The sequence below is a fragment of the Oncorhynchus gorbuscha genome, linkage group LG18 (genome assembly GCF_021184085.1).
Source record: "Oncorhynchus gorbuscha isolate QuinsamMale2020 ecotype Even-year linkage group LG18, OgorEven_v1.0, whole genome shotgun sequence".
NCBI classification, from domain to species: Eukaryota; Metazoa; Chordata; class Actinopteri; order Salmoniformes; family Salmonidae; genus Oncorhynchus; species Oncorhynchus gorbuscha.
Genome location: NC_060190.1, coordinates 6,373,658 through 6,398,225, shown reverse-complemented (window position 1 = coordinate 6,398,225; position 24,568 = coordinate 6,373,658). Strand labels below are relative to the sequence as shown.

The 24,568-nt window shown below is 45.2% G+C and overlaps 3 protein-coding genes across 4 annotated transcripts; 2 read left to right on the top strand and 1 right to left on the bottom strand.

Annotated features, from left to right (window-relative positions):
* Window position 1: 1 nt before the first annotated feature.
* Window positions 2–7,849, top strand: LOC124003798 (ADP-ribosylation factor-binding protein GGA1-like). Of its 2 annotated transcripts, none has more exons than XM_046312369.1 (17): window positions 2–133; window positions 649–733; window positions 860–935; window positions 1,060–1,158; window positions 1,526–1,649; window positions 2,479–2,576; window positions 2,767–2,847; window positions 3,209–3,346; window positions 3,545–3,626; window positions 3,991–4,101; window positions 4,346–4,486; window positions 4,645–4,709; window positions 4,784–4,977; window positions 5,076–5,299; window positions 5,488–5,657; window positions 5,861–5,971; window positions 6,204–7,849. In XM_046312369.1, exons 1-17 carry the CDS (start codon window positions 91–93, stop codon window positions 6,312–6,314), a joined length of 1,953 nt encoding a protein of 650 aa, XP_046168325.1. In that variant the 5' UTR covers window positions 2–90; the 3' UTR covers window positions 6,315–7,849. The 2 variants fall into 2 exon arrangements, with proteins under 2 accessions (XP_046168325.1, XP_046168326.1); XM_046312370.1 differs by having other exon boundaries at window positions 76–202.
* Window positions 7,850–8,171: 322 nt separating this feature from the next.
* On the bottom strand, window positions 8,172–20,071 carry LOC124003797 (probable ATP-dependent RNA helicase DDX17). Its single transcript, XM_046312368.1, has 13 exons — window positions 19,763–20,071; window positions 19,222–19,381; window positions 19,023–19,119; window positions 18,476–18,609; window positions 18,059–18,124; window positions 14,181–14,322; window positions 13,749–13,909; window positions 13,293–13,465; window positions 12,923–13,033; window positions 12,611–12,672; window positions 12,418–12,477; window positions 9,656–9,889; window positions 8,172–9,437 (listed from the first exon to the last, which is right to left on the bottom strand). The coding sequence occupies exons 1-13, from the start codon at window positions 19,816–19,818 to the stop codon at window positions 8,908–8,910; spliced, it is 1,986 nt and encodes a 661-aa protein (XP_046168324.1). The 5' UTR covers window positions 19,819–20,071; the 3' UTR covers window positions 8,172–8,907.
* Window positions 20,072–20,123: 52 nt separating this feature from the next.
* LOC124003799 (protein N-terminal asparagine amidohydrolase-like) lies at window positions 20,124–23,458 on the top strand. Its single transcript, XM_046312371.1, has 10 exons — window positions 20,124–20,477; window positions 20,673–20,775; window positions 20,916–20,981; window positions 21,075–21,186; window positions 21,269–21,342; window positions 21,451–21,504; window positions 22,038–22,091; window positions 22,171–22,268; window positions 22,583–22,696; window positions 22,902–23,458. The coding sequence occupies exons 1-10, from the start codon at window positions 20,397–20,399 to the stop codon at window positions 23,070–23,072; spliced, it is 927 nt and encodes a 308-aa protein (XP_046168327.1). The 5' UTR covers window positions 20,124–20,396; the 3' UTR covers window positions 23,073–23,458.
* The last annotated feature ends 1,110 nt before the right edge of the window (window positions 23,459–24,568 follow it).

Sequence of the window (24,568 nt, the reverse complement as noted above, 5' to 3'; positions counted from 1 at the left end):
CCAAGAATGGCATGATATGATGACGCCCACGTCGTTGCATGAGACTGGCAAAGTAACGCGATAGCTGCCAGTTAATCGGAATCCCCGAAAATGGCGGCGCCGCCAGAGGAGGAGAGCTTGGAGTCTCGCGTCAGTGAGTCATACGATGCTTTTACTGCTATAACGACTCAATACGTGACCAATTTACTTTCAGAAAACTGAGGTAGAGAATGCCATTTAGTTGTAGTGTTATGAGTATAATTGTTGTATGTGCAGTGGACGAACATCCCAGTGATGATGATGCTTTATCCAAAGTGCTAGCTAGCGTGCTATAACGTAGCGCTACTAAGGTCGGAACAAAAACAGACCTCACCCCTGTATTGTTTACGCAGAATAATGCATTGACAAGCACGAATATCGTTTATTTGAGATGTTCTTAATACGTAGTCCGACTTTGAAACTGGTGAATCAGACTGGCTAAGCTAAATGGCCACAGTATCCAGTGGCTAAGTGTCAATGGGCAAATACATTGGGGAGGAGTCAGTCTGCTAACGTTTGCAGCAAGTAAACACGAACACTTTCTTTGTGCATTTGGTTCTAGGGTAGCGAGAAACCCTTGAAAATGTTGATGAGCCCCAGGTTTCTGGAATTTGCTTTTATTCTCCCCAGACAAAGCCACCAACCCTCTGAACAAGGAGGCGGACTGGGACAGTATCCAGGGCTTCTGTGAACAGCTCAACAATGAGCCTGAAGGGTAAGAAGGACCAACATGTGGAGAGCTGGGTCATAGGCTTGCTTTGTCAGTTAGTACCTCAACATGTTGAAACATATGGCAAACCATACAGGTACTCTTATTTGATGTCCCCTCCCTCCCCCCTAGTCCTCAACTGGCTACCAGACTTTTGGCCCATAAGATCCAGTCACCCCAAGAATGGGAGGCCATGCAAGCACTAATGGTGAGTAAACCATTATCAGGGTAACGTATTGGTTGACATGCTCACTGACATCTCCATTGGCCAGAATATGCTAATTGTAAGTGATCCCACCACCAGCAGTATCATAACATATATGTGTCCCTAGGTTCTTGAGATGTGCATGAAGAACTGTGGGAAGAGGTTCCACAATGAAGTGGGCAAATTCCGCTTCCTCAACGAGCTCATCAAGGTGGTCTCACCCAAGGTACTGTCTGGGGGGCTATTTCTTTAGTGTTCCATTTGAATTAAATCACTTTTTGACTGCACCTGTTTTAATCTGAATGAAACATTCCATACATATTTTCCCATGGTAGAAGTGGGGCATGCAAAATGGGTCAGTTTTGAGCACCTGAATGTTTTGTCATATCTGTCCAATAAGTCACCTTCTGATCTTCTACCTTCTACCATGGGCAAATATGTATGGAAGGTTTGGGTCAAATCTAAAAGGGTGCGGACAACAATTGATTGAAATCAAATGGAACAACCCTTTATGTAACTCGACCCCTAACCAAACAAAACCCAGTTTTCCATTCTGTCTGTTTTGATGATCCTAAATCTCATCTCCTGTGCAGTACCTGGGTACTCGGGCCCCAGAGCCAGTGAAGAAGAAGGTTCTGGAGGTGATGTTCAGTTGGACGGTGGGTCTGCCTGACGAGCCCAAGATAGCAGATGCCTACCAGATGCTGAAGAAACAAGGTGAGCTTTAATAGGGATGACACACCTAGAAATAATAGGAGTCAAATAAAACGTTCTCTCTGTGATGATCCTTTTTCTATCAACTCTCATTGTTTTCACTATGATGGAACTTCAGGATGAGGAATACGGCTAAATCATATCATTTATTACAGTACTGTAACTGTATGATCATTTCAGGAGTTAATTTAAAAAATGCAATGAGTGATCTGTATGTTCCCCTAATGTGTGCTCCTGATATAAATAGTATTTTGTCCATTTGTTTTCTACCTTTATTTAACTAGGCAAGTCAGTTAAGAACAAATTCTTATTTTCAATGACGGCCTAGGAACAGTGGGTTAACTGCCTGTTCAGGGGCAGAACGTCAGATTTGTACCTTGTCAGCTCGGGGATATGAACTTGCAACCTTTCGGTTACTAGTCCAACGCCACCCCATGTCAATCTCACTTCTTCTTTTTATAGTTTATGCACCAACATAAGACAATCATATTGAAACTCCTGAGTCTGCATCCAGAATGATTTTTTTTTCACTTAGTCCGTCTAAGTGAGAGAGAGAAACTGTTTAGTATGACTGTTTGTGTAGTATGATGGAAGATAATTACATAGTGCTCAAGTTAAGTGTTTTGCTCCAGGGAGTGACAGCCAACAATATTTCTTAGCCTGGCCCTAAATCCGTTGGTTGCGCTGCTTGTGTTGACAATAACCTCATGGGGAAAACAATGTTATTACCAACGTGCCGGAAACCTACGGTATATATATATGATGTACTATACACTGTAGGGAGTGCCGGTGACAGGCTGTGACGTGGATGGGGTTCCCTGTTCTCTTCCAGGCATTGTGAAGCAGGACCCGGTACTTCCTGATGAGCCCCTCCCACCCCCTCCGCCCAGAACTAAGAGCGTCATATTTGAGGATGAGGAGAAGTCCAAGGTAAAGATGACAATGAAGCAGCCCCTTGAGTTTTGTCAATAGAGATGACATTAGCGGACATTTTGAATTGATGTCTTTCCATTCTTCCACTGTAATTTTCATGTATTCCCTAATGGCCTGCTCTCCCTCTTTTACCTCTCTCCTCCTGTTTTCCACTCTTTTCCTTCCTCTTCCCTCCCTCCCTTTGTAGATGCTGTCTCGGCTTTTGAATAGCACTCACCCTGAAGATCTAAGAGCAGCAAACAAACTCATTAAGGAAATGGTGCAGGAGGTGTGTCCTACTCTTTTTACTCCTGTCTGCGTGATTGTGTGTTTGTTTGGGTGGGAGTCAATCAATGCATATAGGCCTATTGCATTCACAACACAGTCGATTTATTACTCGTACACTAAGTAAACAGCGAGCACTTCATATCGGCAAGGCACTTCTAGTGATTTTTATGGATTGAATTCTGAACTCCCTCACGATTGTGATCTACTATCCCTACAACTGCTCTCATAATTGTACTGTATATGCCTGCAATAAAATAACCTATGCAGACTTCAGAGCGCTCCAGCTTTTCTTTTATGGGATAATGTTTTTATTTTATTGCAGTGTTCTGAGTGTGTGTGTGTGTTCTGTTATGGTCCTCCAGGACCAGAAGCGAATGGAGAAGGTGTCTAAGCGTGTGAACGCCATCCAGGAGGTGAAGGAGAGTGTGGGCCTGCTGACCCAGCTACTGGGAGACTATAGCAAGGAGAGCAGCTCCCAGAGCAATCAGGAACTCATCAAGGTTAGCACAGGGAAACACCACTAGGTGTGTGTGTGTGTGTGTGTGTGTGTGTGTGTGTGTGTGTGTGTGTGTGTGTGTGTGTGTGTGTGTGTGTGTGTGTGTGTGTGTGTGTGTGTGTGTGTGTGTGTGTGTGTGTGTGTGTGTGTGCGTGCGTGCGTGCGTGCAATGGGCTATTTCTAAATGTGTTTGTGTTTGCAGGACCTATACCAGAGCTGTGAAAAGATGAGGCCTACTTTGTTCCGATTGGCTAGCGACACAGAGGACAACGATGAGGCCTTGGGTGAGAATCTTATGTTTCCATATAGTGTGATAGAAAAGTTTGGTCATACGCACATTCTTAAAAACATAGGTGCTGGGCTAATAAAGAATACTGGTATAGAACAAGAAGGCCCATACACTGTCAGGACCTGACGAAGATCTGTTTAGGATCGAAACGTTGTCAATAAAGCAGTGAATTGGGAGCCTTAACAGTGTGCGGGCCTTTGTTCTATACATATAGTGTGATCAATACAAGAGGTATGATTCAAAATAGCTGAAGAGTGATGCATCCTCTGTACAGTTGTTAGACAGTACTATATGGTTATGTAGTGTTCTGTATCGACGCATTGCACAGCTCACCTCTGTGTACGTCTCTGTTACTCCAGCTGACATCCTGCAGGCCAACGACAGCCTGACTCAGGTCATCAACCTGTACAGACAGCTGGTGAAGGGAGAAGAGGTGAACGGAGACAGCACAGCCATGCCCACACTACCAGGTGAGAGAGAGGGTCACCAGGTGAGAGAGAGGGTCACGACCTGAACTTGCTGGCGTCTCAGAGGGGCAGACGCACTGTTCTACACACTCCCATCATGTTCACACATGCACAGTCTGAATCTCAGGACATCCAGCATAATCAACCAGGTTGTTTCCCTGTTCATTTTCACAGATGTGTTCAATGTGTTTCGTTCAGTAGTTTCAAAACATTTGATCACAAAGACTGACGTTTGATCTCTCCACAGGAAGTAGCACAGCCCTCCTAGACCTGACAGGGTTAGACACCTCACCCACTGGACTTCCCTCCTACCCAGACACCCCCTCACTACAGACCCCGTCACAAGAACTGGGTATCAGCCTGCTAGATGATGAGCTCATGTCACTAGGTAAGCAGCAGTTCTGAATGTCGTTTCGCTAGCTTGTTTACTCTTATTAAATTGCCCAATTATTTTCCAACTTGCCATGACTCGCCCAACTGTGGTTATGCATCGTGTTCTCTCTCGGTTCGTGTCGACAGCCTCTTTCTATTGTTGTTTTCACTCAGGACTCAATGACGTAACGCCCAACTCTACCCACACTCCTCAGTCGGGAGACTGGAACTCCTTTCAGGTGAGAGAGTTGTCAGAGAGTTGACTCATGCGCACACACACAAAATGTCCCTAACACAGTGTTTTTCTGCGCAGTGTTCTGACAGTGTAGAGCCAGTCGTCCCAGCGGTGCCTACTGCAACAGTGTTGCTACCGGCCGTGACCCCTATCCCCCAGGCTCCATCAGGGGGGGCCCCCGCTGCTTCCCCTAAAGCCCTGGATGAGTTAGACCTGCTGGGCAAGACCCTGCTGCATCAGTCCCTACCCCCGGGGACGCAGCACGTCAATTGGTAAACACTGCAAGCCAGAGAGGCAGCTGCTAATCTGTAACGTAAACACTCTGTTTTCTCTTAAAAAACTGACCCCTTGCTCTCTCTCCCCCTCACAGGGATAAACTGCAGCCCCAGTCCAGACCCACCCTGCGAGACCTCCAGACCAAGTCCAGTACCAACACTACTAGCACCTCCATCCCCAGCCCTGTCCTGGCCTTCCCCTCTGAGCAGCCTGGGTCTCTCCTAGACTCCCTGCCCAGCCTCGGGCCTCCTACCCCAGCCCCCCAGAACGACATCTCCTTAGCTAACGTGACTGTGCCCCTGGAATCCATCAAGCCCAGTAAGCCAATTGTCTGATCAATCTGTATTACTGTATGGTTGTTTTGAACGTTAGCAAGAAAAATACCAAACCAGACTCCAAATAATAACTATAACATACCCACCCAGCCATTACCTGTGTTGCAACATGTCTCCAGACATGGTGATGGCTGGGTATGAACTAACCCTAAGCCTCTGTCTGTCCTCTAGGCAGCCTGTTACCAGTGACTGTATTTGACAAGCACAGTTTGCGGGTGCTGTTCCACTTTGCCCGTGACTCTCCTCCCTCTCGGCCTGACGTGCTGGTAGTGATCATTTCCATGTTGTCCTCCGCCCCCATACCAGTCACCAACATCCGTTTCCAGTCTGCAGTACCCAAGGTTGGTCCTGTCTCTTCTCTGTCATCTCTCACTAACCCCCCCCCCTCTCTAATTTGCCTTGGTGATCCATCTTCTACCTCTATCAATTGTTTGTCCCTAATTTCCACTCTGTCTGATTAGATGGTTGTGTTCTGCGGTAACCTATGTGCGCTGAGTTGTGACTGTAGTTTGAGTGTAATGTGTTTCCTCCTGTCTGTTTCTAGGTGATGAAGGTGAAGCTACAGCCTCCTTCAGGAACTGAGCTTCCAGCCTTCAACCCCATCTTACCCCCAGCCGCCATCACACAGGTCCTACTGCTGGCCAATCCTCACAAGGTACTACACACACAAACACACAGACTCCTCCCGCCTTCTTTCCAAGGTGTTTAACCTATGCTCATTAAAAAAAACGGCCCAGTCAGCATCTCATTTGTAGCTGTGAAAAGCCCTGAGGTGACAAACTGTCACCGTGTCAACAAAACAGAACTTAAAACATGTGCAAGCAGAAAGCATGTTGATTTGTCCCCTTTCCTGTTGTAGCCTAACATGGTTCTGTTCTTTCTTTCAGGAGATGGTCCGGTTGCGATACAAGCTCACATATGACCTGGGAGAAGAATCACATGACGAATCCGGCGATATAGAACAGTTCCCCCCTCCAGATACCTGGGGGAACCTTTAGTGGGACCGATCAACTTCCTGTCACCTGATCCGCTGCTTCCCTTAGGTGTATGTCGAAGGTCCCCCCCAAGCACTGGTCCAGGGAAAGATGGCGTTTTTACATTGTGATGGTTACGGGAAATCTGGTCTTAGACCTGTTATTTGGGATCGGTTTCTCCCTTAAGGGTCACACCAAATGTGTGCTGTTGACATCTGACTACCGACTTTTTCACGTAATTCTACATGTAAATTCGGTTTGCACTCAGTTTTCAAATGACCTCCGGTTCTCTGTTCAGAGGTGCTAAGTACACTCGGCAGGTAAACGCTATTGGTGTGTCCGAGCCCTTATGTCTTCCCAGTTGTTATGGATTGAATATCGGCAGGGAAAGTGGATCCTAGATAAAGTTATTTGTGGGCAGTTTCTCTCTTATGCCATCCATGTGTCCCATCCATGATCCACCACCCCATGTTGTCATCTTTCATACTCCATTTTGTGTTTTTCTTCATTCCATTGACTGTACTACAATCAGCCCTGTCCAAAACAAATCATTGCTGTGAGAAGTTGAAGCCTTTTAAACTGAATGTGTGTGGAACTGTTTCTCTCAGGCTACTACGCCTGATAGCATTATTCTGCACAAAATATGACACTCAAATAGTGTAGTCCCAAAGTATTGTATTATTTTCTATTATTTGTACGGTGTGAGACCAGTTGGGTCTGTGACTGTTATATAAGTTGGGCAGTAGGTGTCTGAAGCTGTAACAAATGTATATCCTGTCCAATCTTCTGTGAAGGAATATCCAATCTATGACGCTATTATTCATTCTATTGAAATCACATTATTGTTTTATGTTTTCATTTTGTTTTGATCTAAACAGCAGTTTGTTGCCCCCCCCCCCCCGTTTTAAGTGAATTCATTCCACTACACTGTGCATGCACTTCCTGTTAGTTTGGTTTTGCACATGAATATGATTCCCTCATTTGCTGTCCTCTGTTCCACCTTCAGCTGTTGACGTTGACCCAAAGGGAGAGGTGTTAGTTCAGTACTGAGTTGTCAGTGCTGACACCATTTAAATCTGCCGTATGTGCCTAAAGCTGAGAGTTTGTTCTTTATGTATCTGGGTATTTATTAATTGTTTACCTTCCATGTACATACGAATGCTAATTTGGTTGTCAATTTTTTTCCCCGTTTCGGAGTTGGACTACTGATTTTCTTACGAAATTTGGCTATGCTTCCCTTGGTGTGAGATGTGAAACTCATTGTCCCTAATGCTCATTGATGATGCGTCCGTTCAATCTAGGGGCGACCAATCATATCTGCTCCAGTCAAGTAGTACCACACCCGATTCAACCAATAAAATGATTTATAGAAGACTAAGATTAGTTGATCAGGTACCATGTTAGTGCTTGGCTAGAAGTAAAGCCAGCAGCCCCACCTGTCTATTGCAGATATAGTGGCCCAACCATGCAGCAGCTGCATCTCACGTCATTCTGCTGCTCCCCTCCACATTCCACCTCCCTGCCTTTATTCCCTAGCCTGCGTCCCAGATCTGTTTGTGCTGTCTGTTTGTGCTGTCTTGTGAATTCAATGACTGTAGGAGCTGGTAAAACAGCCCAAACAGATCTGGGACTCAGGCTCCCTGCTCTGACTTTGTAAATAATAATGGTTCTGCAATTATGTACATTTGCCAAAAAAAGTATAATTAAAGAGAGCAAATAAATATTGACGGGGGAATGGTGAGAATGTAGTGCAAATATATATTTAAGGGAAATAAAGTTATTCTTTTTCTCGGGGGTTTAAACTGACTTGTCTATTGGTGGTTGTCAATGAATGTTCACACATGCTTACCTATCCTGTACTCCGTACAACAATTACAAGGATTTTGGTTACAGAAACTTTATTGAAATCCTGTGAAATAAAGCAATGTAGAAAAAGAACATAAGTATGAATTACCTCTTTCCAATAAAATGTTGATTAAACATTCACAAAGCAACACTCAATGTGCTGACTGATGGGATTATCATTCCCAAATTCTCCTGATATAGTGTTAATATGAAGGAAATGGTATAGCAATACAGCTTGTAAACAGTTTATAGAAAAAGTTATAGAATAATAGAGAACGATATAATGCAACATTCACTTCCCCAAAAAAGTAGAAAGCATAGCTGACTGACAAAATCACTGGAGTTCTACATGGCAACAAAGAAATATCACATTTTAGCATTTGTTACTCACTAATGGACTAGAACCTCACCATTTAGAGTAAATCGGAAATGGAAATATCAACTCCTGTCGTGCCAATTAATACCAAAGAGTCACAGCTTCAGATTCACAGAATATTTTCTGGCCACACACGGACTACTCTTGAACACATGAAAAGCGAAAAGTCCTATATATTTTCAGATGTAGTTAAAATCATCGCGAAACAAACAAGTACAAAAACATGTAGCTATATGTTAGTCCTTACCTCATGCTTTCTTACCATGGTAGGTAAGGGCAGGACGGCAACTCTAAACACCCTTTCAGAGGAGTAACGTTACAGTTACACACTGATAAACTCTAGGGTTTGAAGACCATGGTGATTTGGATTCCAAGCACCATGACTGTATCGTAATTCTACTTCCTGGGTGGGGGTGTAGGAGGTGGGGGCGGGTGAGGAGAAAAGGGGTACGGAGGCTGCCCTATGAAGCTCATGAGAGGGGGCTGTGGCGGGGCCATCAGCTGGGCCATGAGGGGCTTGGGCCCTACTGGAGGTGGAGGAGCTGGACCGAACACACCCTGGGGCTGACTGGACTGATTCTGGCCCCCACCACTACTACCCCTAGGGGCCCCATTAGCTGCTCCCCCAGCCCTGGAGCTGTACTGGGTACCACCACCACCACCATAGCTCTGGTATTGGTCGGCCCCCCCGGAGCCGTAACTCCCCCGGCTGACCCTGCTTCGGTCCCTGTTAGAGGAAGAGGACGAGGACCTAGTGTCTCCGTCCCGACCCCCGCCACTGCGCCCGTCCCGGCTAAAACTGCTACCGCGGCTGTCTGGCTTGTTGCCCCCGCCGACGGAGCACAAGCGACGCTCACACACGTCCTGGAACATCATGTTGGGGTTGTTGGCGCTGGAGCCGCCGCCACGGTAACGCATCCTGCCACCTGGAGAAGAACATTCACATAGGAGGATTAGAATGTCATAATATAAGATGAAATATTTTAGTTTAAGAATGTCAAACATCACTGGTTACACAGAATGTGTATTTTATGTTTGGATGTGAGATGGTAAAGGTGATAGAATAGAATAACACCCATTCCTCAATTGAGCCAGCATAGCCTGGTTCGGGTTGATCCTATAGTGTGAATCAAGCCAGTCTCACCACCTCCTCCCCCATGTCCAGAGTTAACCAGCTGCAGCAGTTTGGGATTGATGGCCTGCCGGGCCTCCTCCAGGACTCGGACCAGGTCCCTGGCCTGGCGCAGGTTACCCGGGGTGAAGAAGGTGTAGGCCGTGCCCTTGTTGGTGCTGCGGGCTGTACGGCCGATCCTGTGCACGTAGTCCTCAGATGAGTTGGGGTAGTCATAGTTGATGACAAACTTGATATCCTCCACGTCTTTGTGGGAAAGTGGTTTTGAGAGGTGGGAGAGGAAGGTGATGGGTGAGGAGGGAGAGATGAGAGAGGAGGGTTAGGAGGGTGAGGTGAGGAGGGAGAGGATGGTGATGGGTGAGGAGGGAGAGATGAGAGAAGAGGGAGAGGAGGGTTAGGAGGGTGAGATGAGAGGAGTGTTTGGAGGGTGAGGAGGGTGAGATGAGGAGGGTTTGAGAGATTTTTGTACAGTGAGAAAGAAGACAGATGGTATTCAAACAACGCCAAAGCTATGAGAGAAAAGTGGATGATTATTTAGAAATACATTTCTAATTAATATTGTATAAATATTGATTACCACTTACCTGTCCAATAATAACAGAAAAATAAATATACATGTACCCAAATTGAAGTAGAATAAAAGTGTTAATTCTTGAAGTAAAACCTTTGAAAGTTATTCCGTTTCGGGTCAAAATATCTTGACTGGAGGCCTAGAGGTTTAGTGGTAAACCCCAATCAGAATGTGACAAGAGAGAACCACTCAGCATTTGGAAGGCTTCAGTAGAGATGATGATGTGACATTCTCTGTCTGGACCTTCACCAATGCACACTTTACGCAATCTTACATAATAGTATAACCATTCAAACATTTAGTTCTACCATGGTCTCTGCTGAGAAATGGTATGAGAAGAATATGGGGAATTGAGTGACAGTACACTGTCAACACGACCAGACCAGAAGAGTAAAAAGTATTTCCAATGTTTCTTTTATATTCGGATGTTGAAATGACAGTAGAAGGGAAAAAAAGTCTGTTTCTCATTACAGAAGCTCTGACAACACTGCTGGGTTGGTCCGAAAACAAAACATCTCCTTGGACCTTTTCCCTCTGTTTTCCATGGTAACAGAGGGAGGCCATTTTACTACTCACAGAACCTGCCAAACCTTAATATGTTTCCACCAAGACAAAATGTGATGGAGTACATGTTGGAGGATAGAGTTCAACACAATTCCTTCAACAAATAACTTTCTGTGACTGACTTCAATATGGATCGATGAAACTACCTGAATGAGTTGATGCGACTGGGGAGGTCGTGGAAGGTGTAGTAGGAAAGGGGGTGTTGAGGTACTTACCCCTTTAGAGTTGTTTTACAAGGGTAGTCAGTCACCCCCTGTCCTGTCCTGATCAGCCCTGGTTCGCTTGGAGGCGCTGGGGGAGAGGGAGAGAGGAGGGGGCCCAAACTAGCCCCCGTTTCCCCCTCACCCTTCGCATACACCAGCAACGTCGGACAGGAGCAGAACCGCTAACCCCCCCCACCCCAACGGCCGGTTCTGTTGCCCTCTCGCCGAGTTGCAGGACCTCCGCAAATCGATCAGGACCCGATCCAGCCGAGCTCCTAACTCTCCCTGTCTGTCTGCCTTTTGGACGGACAGGCGGAGGGACAGACAGGCACCTCAGGTTGATCCCAAGGAGAGCTCGCTGGAATCACATACCCTCAGTCTATGATGGGGGTCTATGGGGGTGTTTAGGAACCAGATAATCATATACCCTCAGTTTATTGTGGGGGTCTATTTGGGGTGTTTAGGAACCAGAGAAGGAGGAGAATGGGGGGGGCGTGAATCCTTCTGATAACTAGACAAGCCCCTGGCTAGCTGCTAACGTGACTGAGGGCAGCCCCAGTACTGTCTGACACCAGCATGTGCTGGAGCTGCCTTGTGCTGCACAACCCTGAGGGGGAGAGAAAGAGAACAAAGACACAGTCATAGGTAGCTTGGCAAAACCAACACGTCTACTTCCCTTCTCAGGTTCCAGGTTTAACCTATTTAGTTAGGGAGGTGGAATAGGGCACTTCTGTGCAAGTTTCAGGGTGGGCATGGGGAGAACTGACTGTCGATTTCACTTAGATGCCCCTAAAACACAACCTACCTAGAAAATACCTGTAGAAGAAAATACAGTATAACTACAGTCCTATGAATGAAGTAAACATAAAGGAATAATCAAACATATAATACTGAATATTTGGGATGTTTTCCTTCGTGTTTTGGGTTACATCATATAGGAGACATGGGAGGAGGGTATTGGGGCGAGCACGGGGACATCTGCCCTGCCCCCCCCCCCCCCCCACCCCCATTTAGGCAGAGTGCCAGAGTGCCCCGGTCGAAGGACGTTTTGGACTGCAGTAATAAGAAACAGAGTGTAAAACATTGTGGAGTTGAAGGCCTGGGGGATTGTCAGGCTACTGGTGCTTCTACTTCTACAGAAGTCATGCTGTAGAAAGAGTGCTGACCGATTTTTCGTTGTTGTTTACAGGTTCAATAACACCGCTATTACATGTTTGCAGACAAATGTATGATTTCGTCGTTGCAAATCTTAAACCTGGAAAACGGGATGTGAAATTATGCAACAACAAAAATCACATTCATTAATTGTGTGTTTTTCTCTGTTTTTGTTTGTGTGTGTTGGAGAGTGTGTATACGTTTTGAATCTGTATGTTGTGCTCTGTAGGAGTGTAAGTGTGAACACGTGAGTGTGTGTATTCCATGTTGAGAAGACATACCCAGACCGCGAGACGCCACGTCAGTGGCGATGAGGATAGGCGCTTTGCCGCTACGGAATTCTGAAAGTTCAGACAAAATCAAAGGCGTTAGGTAGAAGACTCAAAAAGGAAACAAAAAACCGGAAGAACACCCCATACTGAAACACATTTCACCAAAACCAGACTAAAGCATGGCCGTTGAAATGTGACCTACCTGTCAGAACCCAGTCTCTCTCTGGCTGGCTCTTGTCCCCATGGATACACATGGCTGGCCACCTAGAAAACACACCACAGCAATGTTGCCATGGGACAGCTGAGACAGCAGAACAGGACGTGATGAGGCAGGCAGTTGTAAGAACAGTTAGACAATTTCTCTACACTCTTATCTGACTAAGAAGCCCAACACACACTCCATATGAAACCACAACTGGCTCTTGTTTTGCATAGTCAGTATCATAGCTTTGAAAGAGGACTTAAAATCCATTTCTGCAAGTCTGTGCTTTCCCGCAGTCTCTCTCCGTCTCACCCATCTCTTCTCATCCTGCGGGTGAGCTCGTCGCAGCGCTTCTTTGTCTCCACAAAGATGATGGTCTTGTTCTCCTTCTCAGCCATGATCTCTTCCATCAGCTGGAGCAGCCTGACATCAACAAAAAGACAGAGGAAAGATATTAGGAAAACATCCCTCAGTCACTACAATCCCAAGACTAATATTCTCTCACCGTTACAAAAAGATAGCATCCTGCACTCTGTTCCTGTCCTTCATAACCAAGAATACTGAATACGTTTAACAACATTGGTTTCATCCCTTCCAGATCAGCGATGATTGAGGAAAGGAGACATGAACAGAATGCAAAACTAGAGATGGATCTTGTCCATTGGCGGAGGGCCTCACTAACTTGTTGTCCTTCTCGTTCTCCATGCAGACGTCCACTATCTGCAGGATGTTGTGGTTGGCGCTGAGCTCCAGAGCTCCTACGTTGATCTGGACATAATCCCGCAGGAAGTCCTCTGCCAGCTGACGCACGTCCTTGGGCCAGGTGGCACTCCACATCAGAGTCTGGCGGTCCGGCTGGAGCACAGGGAGAGAACGGTAATGGGGATATTCCTCCTCAGAGGACACGACACTATTACTCGATTCTATAACATGAGTATTTAGTTATTTGCGATGGATTGATATTATATCAACTGTCATTAAGATAGATAGATCATCTCTGTCTGTCCTACCACCCTCTGTAGTATCCATCTACCTACCCAACAATCCATGAATGGCTATGTATTACACAGTCATAATAGTTGCCTAATTCCAGGAGATGTGTGTGCGGCTTGCTAAGAATAGCATGTGCCTGGTTTACCCGGATCTGGTCCACGATCTTGCGTATCTGTGGTTCGAAGCCCATGTCCAGCATGCGGTCAGCCTCGTCCAGCACCAGGTAGGTGCAGCGCCGCAGGTTGGTCTTCCCTGCCTCCAGGAAGTCTATGAGACGCCCCGGGGTGGCGATGCAGATCTCTGTACCTATATGGACATAGGATGCAAAGTGTCACAGTTTCAAAATAGATGCAGAAGAGACCAATTGTGAGATTACTTCCAATACTTGTAACTTTTTCAATCTTAATACTAGTAACTGAAGGGGAAGTGCAGAAAATTAAGCTAAGCTGGGGCCAGGGAGCCAATCAGGTTTTAGATCATCAGAAGTGGAGAGGTCTTGTCTGTAGAAGGCACAAACAATATAAGTAAGTAAGTAAGTAACTTGTAACAGCATTTAATTCAACCCGTAGCTCCTCACCTCTCTCCAGGTCACGTATCTGCGGTCCCTTGGGTGCTCCTCCATAGACACAGGTACTCTTGATGCGGGAGGTCTTTCCATATTCATGAGCCACCTGCTGCACCTGCTGGGCCAACTCTCTGGTCGGGGCCAGGACCAGGCACTGAGGAGAGAGATATCAATACATTTCCTAACCGTTTAAAAGTTTGGGGTCACTTAGAAATGTCCTTGTTTTTGAAAGAAATGCACATTTTTTGTCCATTAAAATAACATAAAATTGATCAGAAATACAGTGTAGGCATTGTTAATGTTGTAAATGACTATCATAGCTTGTGAAGGTGGTAAATGACATTTTGATGGCATCGGACCGAGGCTCTGCATCTGTCCTCGTGCTCCTAGACCTTAGTGCTGCTTTTGATACCATCGATCACCACATTCTTTTGGAGAGATTGGAAACCCAAATTGGTCTACACGGACATGTTCTGGCCTGGTTTAGGTCTTATCTGTCGGAAAGATATCAGTTTGTCTCTGTGAATGGTTTGTCCTCTGACAAATCAACTGTACATTTCGGTGTTCCTCAAGGTTCTGTTTTAGGACCACTATTGTTTTCACTATATATTTTACCTCTTGGGGATGTTATTCGAAAACATAATGTAAACTTTCACTGCTATGCGGATGACACACAGCTGTACATTTCAATGAAACATGGTGAAGCACCAAAATTGCCCTCGCTAGAAGCATGTGTTTCAGACATAAGGAAGTGGATGGCTGCAAACTTTCTACTATTAAACTCGGACAAAACAGAGATGCTTGTTCTAGGTCCCAAGAAACAAAGAGATCTTCTGTTGAATCTGACAATTAATCTTAATGGTTGTACAGTCGTCTCAAATAAAACTGTGAAGGACCTCGGCGTTACTCTGGACCCTGATCTCTCTTTTGAAGAACATATCAAGACCATTTCGAGGACAGCTTTTTTCCATCTACGTAACATTGCAAAAATCAGAAACTTTCTGTCCAAAAATGATGCAGAAAAATTAATCCATGCTTTTGTCACTTCTAGGTTAGACTACTGCAATGCTCTATTTTCCGGCTACCCGGATAAAGCACTAAATAAACTTCAGTTAGTGCTAAATACGGCTGCTAGAATCCTGACTAGAACCAAAAAATTTGATCATATTACTCCAGTGCTAGCCTCTCTACACTGGCTTCCTGTCAAAGCAAGGGCTGATTTCAAGGTTTTACTGCTAACCTACAAAGCATTACATGGGCTTGCTCCTACCTACCTCTCTGATTTGGTCCTGCCGTACATACCTATACGTACGCTACGGTCACAAGACGCAGGCCTCCTAATTGTCCCTAGAATTTCTAAGCAAACAGCTGGAGGCAGGGCTTTCTCCTATAGAGCTCCATTTTTATGGAACGGTCTGCCTACCCATGTCAGAGACGCAAACTCGGTCTCAACCTTTAAGTCTTTACTGAAGACTCATCTCTTCAGTGGGTCATATGATTGAGTGTAGTCTGGCCCAGGAGTGGGAAGGTGAACGGAAAGGCTCTGGAGCAACGAACCGCCCTTGCTGTCTCTGCCTGGCCGGTTCCCCTTTTTCCACTGGGATTCTCTGCCTCTAACCCTGTTACGGGGCTGAGTCACTGGCTTGCTGGGGCTCTCTCGTGCCGTCCCTGGGGGGATGCGTCACCTGGGTGGGTTGATTCACTGTTGTGGTCGGCCTGTCTGGGTCCCCCACCCCTTGGGTTGTACCGTGTCGGAGATCTTTGTGGGCTATACTCGGCCTTGTCTCAGGATGGTAAGTTGGTGGTTGAAGATTTCCCTCTAGTGGTGTGGGGGCTGTGCTTTGGCAAAGTGGGTGGGGTTATATCCTTCCTGTTTGGCCCTGTCCGGGGTGTCCTCGGATGGGGCCACAGTGTCTCCTGACCCCTCCTGTCTCAGCCTCCAGTATTTATGCTGCAGTAGTTTATGTGTCGGGGGCTAGGGTCAGTTTGTTTATCTGGAGTACTTCTCCTGTCCTATTCGGTGTCCTGTGTAAATCTAAGTGTGCGTTCTCTAATTCTCTCCTTCTCTCTTTCTTTCTCTCTCTCGGAGGACCTGAGCCCTAGAACCATGCCCCAGGACTACCTGACATGATGACTCCTTGCTGTCCCCAGTCCACCTGGCCATGCTGCTGCTCCAGTTTCAACTGGCCTGGGCCCTAGGACCATGTCCCAGGACTACCTGACATGAGGACTCCTTGCTGTCCCCAGTCCACCTGGCCATGCTCCTGCTCCAGTTTCAACTGTTCTGCCTTACTATTATTCAACCATGCTGGTCATTTATGAACATTTGAACATCTTGGCCACGTTCTGTTATAATCTCCACCTGGCACAGCCAGAAGAGGACTGGCCACCCCACATATGCTCTCTCTAATTCTCTCTTTCTTTCTCTCTCTCGGAGGACCTGAGCCCTAGGACCGTGCCCCAGGACTACCTGACATGATGGCTCCTTGCTGTCCCCAGTCCATCTGACTGTGCTGCTGCTCCAGTTTCAACTGTTCTGCCTTATTATTATTTGACCATGCTGGTCATTTATGAACATTTGAACATCTTGGTCATGTTCTGTTATAATCTCTACCCGGCACAGCCAGAAGAGGACTGGCCACCCCACATAGCCCGGTTCCTCTCTAGGTTTCTTCCTAGGTTTTGGCCTTTCTAGGGAGTTTTTCCTAGCCACCGTGCTTTTACACCTGCATTGTTTGCTGTTTGGGGTTTTAGGCTGGGTTTCTGTACAGCACTTTGAGATATCAGCTGATGTACGAAGGGCTATATAAATAAATTTGATTTGATTTGATTTGATAGCTGGAAACAACAGATTATTTATTAAATATCTGCATAGGCCCATTATCAGCAACCATCACTCCTGTGTTCCAATGGCACGATATGTTAGCTGATACAAGTTCATCATTTAAAAAGGCTAATTGATCATTAGAAAACCCTTTTGCAATTATGTTAGCATAGCTGAAATCTGTTAGTCTGATTAAAGAAGCAATAAAACTGGCATTTTTTAGACTAGTTGAGTATCTGGAGTATAAGCATTTGTGGGTTTGATTACAGGCTCAAAATGGCCAGAAACAAAGACCTTTCTTCTGAAACTCGTCAGTCTATTCTTGTTCTGAGAAATGGAGGCTATTCCATGCGAAGACCAACAGTTTTCAGCTATGCTAACATAATTGCAAAAATGTTTTCTAATGATCAATTAGCCTTTTAAAATTAAAAACACAACGTAGTATTGGAACACAGAAGTGATGGTTGCTGATAATGGGCCTCTGTACGCAGATGTAGATATTCCATTGAAAAAAATAAATCACCCATATCCAGCTACAATAGTCATTTACAACATTAACAATGTCTACACTGTATTTCTGTTATGAAATCCACCCGGCACAGCCAGAAGAGGACTGGCCACCCCTCAGAGCCTGGTTCCGCTCTAGGTTTCTTCCTAGGTTCTGGCCTTTCTAGGGAATTTTCCCTAGCCACCGTGCTTCTACATCTACATTACTTGCTGTTTGGGGTTTTTGGCTGGGTTTCTGTACAGCACTTTGTGACATCGGCTGATGTAAAAAGGGCTTTATAAATCAATTTGATTGACATATGATTGATTTCTGATCAATTTGATATTATTTTTAAAAATGTGATTTTCTTTCAAAAACAAGGATATTTCTAAGTGACCCCAAACTTTTGAACGGTAGTGTATAACCTTTAATAACACATGACATACAGCTACATCATACCATAGGTAGGTCTCAGCACAACAGAGCTAAGTACACTATAGAAAAGGGTCAAAATAATCCAGTCTCAGACCTGAAATATATGAATAAGTAACAGTGTGCAGTTTCCAGTTGTGTACTCACAATAGGTCCGTCTCCCCTCTCTAGATAGGGCTGATGGTTGATGTGCACAATGGCAGGAAGCAGATACTGCAAGAAAAGGCGCCAAATAGTACAATGAGGTCATGAGGTATATGTCCCAATCGGACAGTCCAGGGAGGTTGGTCCTCATGTGTCAATATGTCTTTGTGTGTTGCAGCTGTCAAATGTTTATGTGTTTCTATACTGCAGCTGTTGGTGTGTGTGTGTGTGTGTGTGTGTGTGTGTGTGTGTGTGTGTGTGTGTGTGTGTGTGTGTGTGTGTGTGTGTGTGTGTGTGTGTGTGTGTGTGTGTGTGTGTGTGTGTGTGTGTGTGTGTGTGTGTGTGTGTGTGACAGAAAGAAAGACAGATGTTGCAGCTGTTGGTACTGTGCGTGTTGTTGGATTATCATGGCGTCCTTACTGCCAGGGTCTTGCCGGAGCCAGTCTGAGCGATGCCCACCATGTCCCTGCCACTCAGGGCCAGAGGGAAGCCCTGTGATTGGATGGATGTGGGCTCCTTGAAGTCCTGACTCAGTAGCACATCCATTACATACTCTGTCAGCAAAGAGAAACAATTAAAGGAATAGTTAGCTATAGCCAGGGGTGGGCAAACCTTTTGGCTTTTGAAATTCAACCGAGGGCAGCACAGATTAATTTTTGACCGATTTGTCAAAATCAATTTGCAGGCCATTATAATTTCAACATACTATGTATTTAGTTTGACATTCAAGAGTGGCCTGGAGTGTTGTTTTTTTTAAACCCAATAATGTGACCCATGAGCCCCCCTCCCCTTCCCAATAGCCTATGGGGTTAGTGTTTTGTAAGCTTGGGCTGTGTTCCAAGAACTCTTTAAAATGGGTTCAACTTCCTATTCTCATCTCTTTACCGTCATGACTGCTGAAAATGAAGGGACAGGCTATAATATGGGTTCAACAAGTGTCAACTGGTATCTACTGTTGTCTACTTACGGGGAAACTGTGCATGGTGGAAGCTGGTCATGGCCCTGGGGCAGCCAGTACCGCTGACTGTGATCTCCTTCCTCCTGCGGAACTCATCTATGTCATACTGCAGACACAGACAACAGAGAATCAACAGGCTCAATAGACACACTATGGATAGCATCCTTCGAAGAGCATGTGTATATATTGCGTTTGTGTGTGTGTGTACCTGAGTCATGCGCTGGAGCTCTGGGTGCTCGTTGTAGAAGTTCTTCTCAAACTTGGGCAGCTCGTCCAGATCCCACTTCTTCTTGCGAAGGCGTTCTCCAGGGTTCCCAAACTTCTTCATAGGGGGAGGGCCGCCCCAGCTACTGGACCCAAACCGAGGCCTATGGAACATGCAGCGAGAGGAGTAATGAAAAAGGGGATGAACGATCCATGATGAGTAACACTGCAACAGTCACTAAATAGGTTCCTGGCTCTTTTAATCTATTTTGAGTTAGTGCAATTTTCCCTGGGTGGGGCGGGGCGGGCCACCGCCTATAACTATGTTGCAAGCAAGTAGAGTTATTTATCGTACACGAACAGAGCGCGTGCAACATGTCTGAGACACGCCCGTGCACGTAGACATTCAGCAAGATAGTTGTGTTTCAACGAACGTCAAACAGCTTTCCAATATATCCCCGTATCATATAAAAAGCAAACTTTTGACAGATATTCCTACGTGGCTATAACTATATTTCACATGCTGCAGAAAAATATCTGCTCACCCTCTGTCTCGTCCACGGTCTCTATCTCGGTCTCCGTACGACGAACTCCCCCTCATGTCGTCAATAAATAATTGCTTGTAGAAATATTTCAGAGTTGCACGGTGTTGTGCAGTCTCGATCCTACAATTCCGTTACAATAGATTATGTTATAAGGAAAATGCAATAAAGTTAAACACTTATTTACAAACACAACTTAAAAGGTAAGACGAGCCCTGAAGTTACTGAACAAGCCAAAACAGAATTTTGTTTTGCAGTTGCTGCTGCTTCACATCACGTCACGTCAACTCCCCCAGTCACTCCCTCCCTCTGGACGTAAGGTTTTGGGTCGTAACCCCACATAAACAACATGCACGTTTCGTGTCAAAGGAGCGTAGGGCAAATGGAGAATTCGGCGTAGCCTACATTTACATTTTATAGCGTTCATGCCCTAATAATACTTGTGTACAGTTGGTGGCAGTAATACATCTTGTGACAGTGAGTGACGTTCTTGAGGAGAGTGCCTACAAAAGAAGAAGAAAATGGATCCAGGAAGTGCAAGCTAGCTAACCATCTGTCTTGTGTAATAGGTCTAGTTTTAATGTTTCATGAAGATAAATATGACATTATATTAGGTAGATTTATATTGTAGAAAGAAATGCCTTTGCTAATACAAAATAGAAGAATCGAACGACCAGGTTCGACAGTCGATTTGTTCGCCAGATATCCGCATTTGCAGGTGAGTTGACTGGAGTAGCCAAGCAAACTATTTGTATTTATTTTATTGAACATTTATTGACCGTTGAGTTGACTAGTTAGCCAAGCAAACTAGCAGCTGTCATGTCGTAAGTAAGTTGTCATTGTTGGAAATAATCACCATTAAGTAACATATCACTTGCTCTTTATGCTATAACATTTTTATGTTATACCATAGGAAAATGCCCGAGTATTTCGGTCCAAGCCGGTTGTAGATGTCGACCCGAAGTGCCTCCTATACATACAGCAACGAGAGTTTGCAGCCACAACACCAGCGGACAGTGAGTATAAACCTATAGTTAAATCAATCGGCCAGCCTAGCTTAACATAGTATATTGTTGCGTCCAACGGCTACCTCTCGCTAAAAATCCGCTGCACAGTTTCCACGACCATGACGAACTGTGTCCCTCTGTTTCCCCAGACTCTGTCGCTGTCCTTGGTTCTGATGATGCAACCACCTGCCACCTAGTTCTGTTGCGACACACAGGTACTGCAGTTCTATATGTAATGTGTGTTTGTAGATACTATGATAGCATCAAGATATGAGCTTCTTAATGTCTGCATTTGTACCATCCTGTAGGAAGTGGAGCTGCTTGCCTTGCTCACTGTGATGGCTCCAGCACGTGGAGTGAGGTTCCCCTCATCGTCAAAGCTGTCACATCTCTGAGCAAGGACCCTGCCAAGGAGGGCAGGTAAGAGATAACACGCACACACCCACACACACACCTACACACCCACACACACGTAATTGTCCACTTGCTTCTTTTCCTTCAGGCTGGAGCTCCACCTCGTTGGAGGATTTGATGATGAGTCAAAGACGTCCCACAAACTCAGCCTTAACCTATTGTGTACGTGAATCTCCTTCTCTTCCCTCCTGTTTGAATGCAACTGCCACAGTAGCAACACCATTATCAGGCTGCATAGAGAAACTACAACCCTTCTATGGTGTTTTGCAGCGGCCTTCCAGAGACAGAAAGAGGATATTCACCTAGAGACCTGCTGCATCACAGGTACATGTTTCCACTCTGTTATATTCTCTCTCTCAGCCTGTTTTTCTTTATACAACCCAGAGCTATATATGTAGAGAGTTTGGCTGCCATGTTAGCACAGGGGCCATGTTAGCACAGGGGCCATGATCGAACGGCTGCCATGTTAATGCCTTTTATTCTTGACGTTTTGGTGATGTAACAATATGAGAGCGACTCCGACAATTCCCTATGAAATGACCCCCTGTAAACATGCAAAGCAGGAGAGCGAATTTAATGTTTTTATTGATTCGCATTTGAGGTGTATCCAAGTCTGTACTGTGTTGTGGTGTCAACAAATTGCATATCTTCTTTCAGTGGACATCTTGATAGGTTTTGAAAACTATCTGAAATAAACCGCACAACGCGGAAGTGTCAATTATCACTTAGCAACAGCTATGGAGGAGGAAGTGGCGCTCTCGGAACGTTCAGACAGAAACCCTCATTGGCCCAACTCTCTGTATATCTGACTCTGCCCCTACCTATCTTGAGGCTCTTTCTCTTTTTTCCACTTGCAGAGATGAATGACGTCTTAGTGGACGGAGCGCACAGACCGGGTGTGCATGGCATAGGTACTGTATCTACACTGCAAATCAATTCACCTTTGTGTAGCACACAGTTTATAGTATGGCATGGACTGTGTGTCTGCAGGTATAAATATTAAAACAGGGGAGGTGTTCCCCGCCTCGTTCCCTTACAAAGGACCCGCGGAGGAGCTGCGATCAGCACGGACATTCACTGGGGGCCAGGTAGAGACTTCCGCATAGATATAGAACCTTAAATAGGCTGATGGCATAGAGCCACTATGCATCAGATTGGCAAATTTGTCCACGTTTTTAGCTGGGTCCTGCTCTAATTGGGACGTCAAGTAGAACTAGAATTCCTGTCTACTGATATATTGTCTATGCTCTTGCACCTCTGACACTATGTGAAGGATCGATATAAAGAATGATCAAAGATGACACATTGAATGGCTTGTGGAGTGTCTGGATAGAACCCATACGTGAGTTGCTAACTACACTTCATCAGACAGTCATATAACATTGTAACTGTTTCTCCACAGATGGCTGATATATATGACTCGAACAAAGGAGTTGTGAAGATAGGCCCATGTAAGTGGTCCCCGAATCTGGATATTTCCTTCTGGCTGTCACAAGATGATGACACCATCTTAAAGGTAAGGTGTAAGAAAATAATACATTACTAATATTGATCCCACAATCACTAGAACTTTAGTCATATGTCCCTTTAAAACATTTTTGACAACGTCTAATGTGTTATAGTCCCTGTTTCTGTCAACACTGATACAATGAATGTTGCATAGTATGTTATCAGTATACACACTGTGATATGTTACTCCTCCTGTTTTCTTCCCCGACCAGTACCTATCCACGTCCCCTACGGCTGAGCCACCACACTTTGTCCAGCACATCAAGTCCACCATCCAGTTCCTCCTGGAGCACCCCAGTTCAGACAGCATCTTCCCTGGAGGACAGCCCCAGTACTACCGCAGAACAGAGCAGGGGGACTGGGAGAATGTTAACCAGACATAAAGGGCTTGAGGCTCTTCTCTAACCCCCTGTTACTTTGACTTTCCCTGGAATCTGTCCGGAAATGGAATCACTCCTTAACTTCTGGAAGACAAGACACTGTGACCCTCCTCTTTACGCCATTGTGGGTGTCACATGTTATTGTTTTTTTTTACTTGGTACCAGTACTCCCTGTTTATAGCCTCTTTATTTTCATTTTATTGTTGCTCTTTTTTATTTTTTACTTTTGTTTATTTAGTCATATTTTTTTCTTAAATGCATTGTTGGTTAAGGGCTTGTAAGTAAGCATTTTACAGTAAGGTAAAATTGTATTCGGCGCATGTGACAAATAAAATTTGATTTATCCGTGGTAGCTATGTACAGTACAGAGCTATCTGAATGGAACCCCAGTGCTGTATCTCTGGACTGTCTGTCTCATAGTTTAGCAAACCTTTTTTGTGTATCTTTATTTTAAATCGACAATACAAATGTCCACTCCCACAGAGGGTGCTCTGGTCGGAGGGTGCGCTCGCCCCGAGGGGCTGACAAGGCCCAGGCCCAAAAATATTTTTCCAAAGGCTGGAATAACCAAGCCCGATTCGTGGGCAAGCATGAAAGAAAGCACACCCATAAATACCAGGACCAGCACACATACCGCTCACAGCATGAAGCCAAACCACAAAACATAAATAATGAAAAGCAAAAAAGATTAATCACATCCCACCCTCACCCCTGATTGGAGGACATCAAACATTTACCCTGTACATTTCTGTTTCAACACTCATAAATTCTGCCCTTCTGACAGCCACAGATGAACCCATCTTTCTCAATAACTCGTCATTCCACCATGGTGTCTCACTAGGGACTTGAACCTCCCCAACTGCAACATTTCTGCTGAAATTGCCTTAAAAATAACATTTATTTTGTTTACTTGACTGGCTGGCCCCAGTGAAGACAGGACAGGCGGAGCTCTATGTATTTGTCCCAAATGGCACCCGTTTCCCTATTTAGTGCAGTCATAGGGCCATAGGGCTCTGGTCAAAAGTAGTGCACTATGTAGGGACTGGGGTACAATTTGGGACAGATGATATCTTTCTATTACTGATGATTGTTGTTGGGATGTTTTAATTCTTGAGTTGGCGAAGGTCTGCACCCATGCGGTCTGTTGAATTGCACAATGTGTTAATCTGAGTCCTGCTATGCTATTACCTGGTGTAGTCATGTTATCCAGTAGCTGTAGATGTACCTTAGTGGACAAAACATTAAGAACACCTTCCTAATATTGTTTCCTTTTTCCCTCAGAACAATGGCTGCTTGCTATTTCTTTGTCACATTTTAGCTAGGCAGGTTATGAGAATGAGGTTAAGGTTGGGAAAATGGTTAGGCTTAGCTAAAATGTTAAAAGGAAACAAAAAACATCACGCAAAAAGGTCTGGAGTGGCAACCAATCTGGCCAATTAGCTGTTAGGTTTCCATATACTCACTTATGTTGATCCTCCCAATTATTTAGTAACGCCTAC

Coding starts and splice junctions, on each gene's coding strand:
- LOC124003798 (XM_046312369.1), top strand. CDS start 91: ATGGCGGCGCCGCCAGAGGAGGAGAGCTTGGAGTCTCGCGTCA. Junction 2,577..2,766: donor AGGATGAGGAGAAGTCCAAG/GTAAAGATGACA, acceptor CTCCCTTTGTAG/ATGCTGTCTCGGCTTTTGAA. Junction 4,710..4,783: donor GAGACTGGAACTCCTTTCAG/GTGAGAGAGTTG, acceptor TTTTCTGCGCAG/TGTTCTGACAGTGTAGAGCC.
- LOC124003797 (XM_046312368.1), bottom strand. CDS start 19,818: ATGAGGGGGAGTTCGTCGTACGGAGACCGAGATAGAGACCGTGGACGA. Junction 12,478..12,610: donor GAGAGACTGGGTTCTGACAG/GTAGGTCACATT, acceptor CTGAACTTTCAG/AATTCCGTAGCGGCAAAGCG. Junction 9,890..12,417: donor CGTGGCGTCTCGCGGTCTGG/GTATGTCTTCTC, acceptor TTTCCCACAAAG/ACGTGGAGGATATCAAGTTT.
- LOC124003799 (XM_046312371.1), top strand. CDS start 20,397: ATGCCTTTGCTAATACAAAATAGAAGAATCGAACGACCAGGTTCGACA. Junction 20,776..20,915: donor AGCCACAACACCAGCGGACA/GTGAGTATAAAC, acceptor CTGTTTCCCCAG/ACTCTGTCGCTGTCCTTGGT. Junction 22,269..22,582: donor GGACATTCACTGGGGGCCAG/GTAGAGACTTCC, acceptor GTTTCTCCACAG/ATGGCTGATATATATGACTC.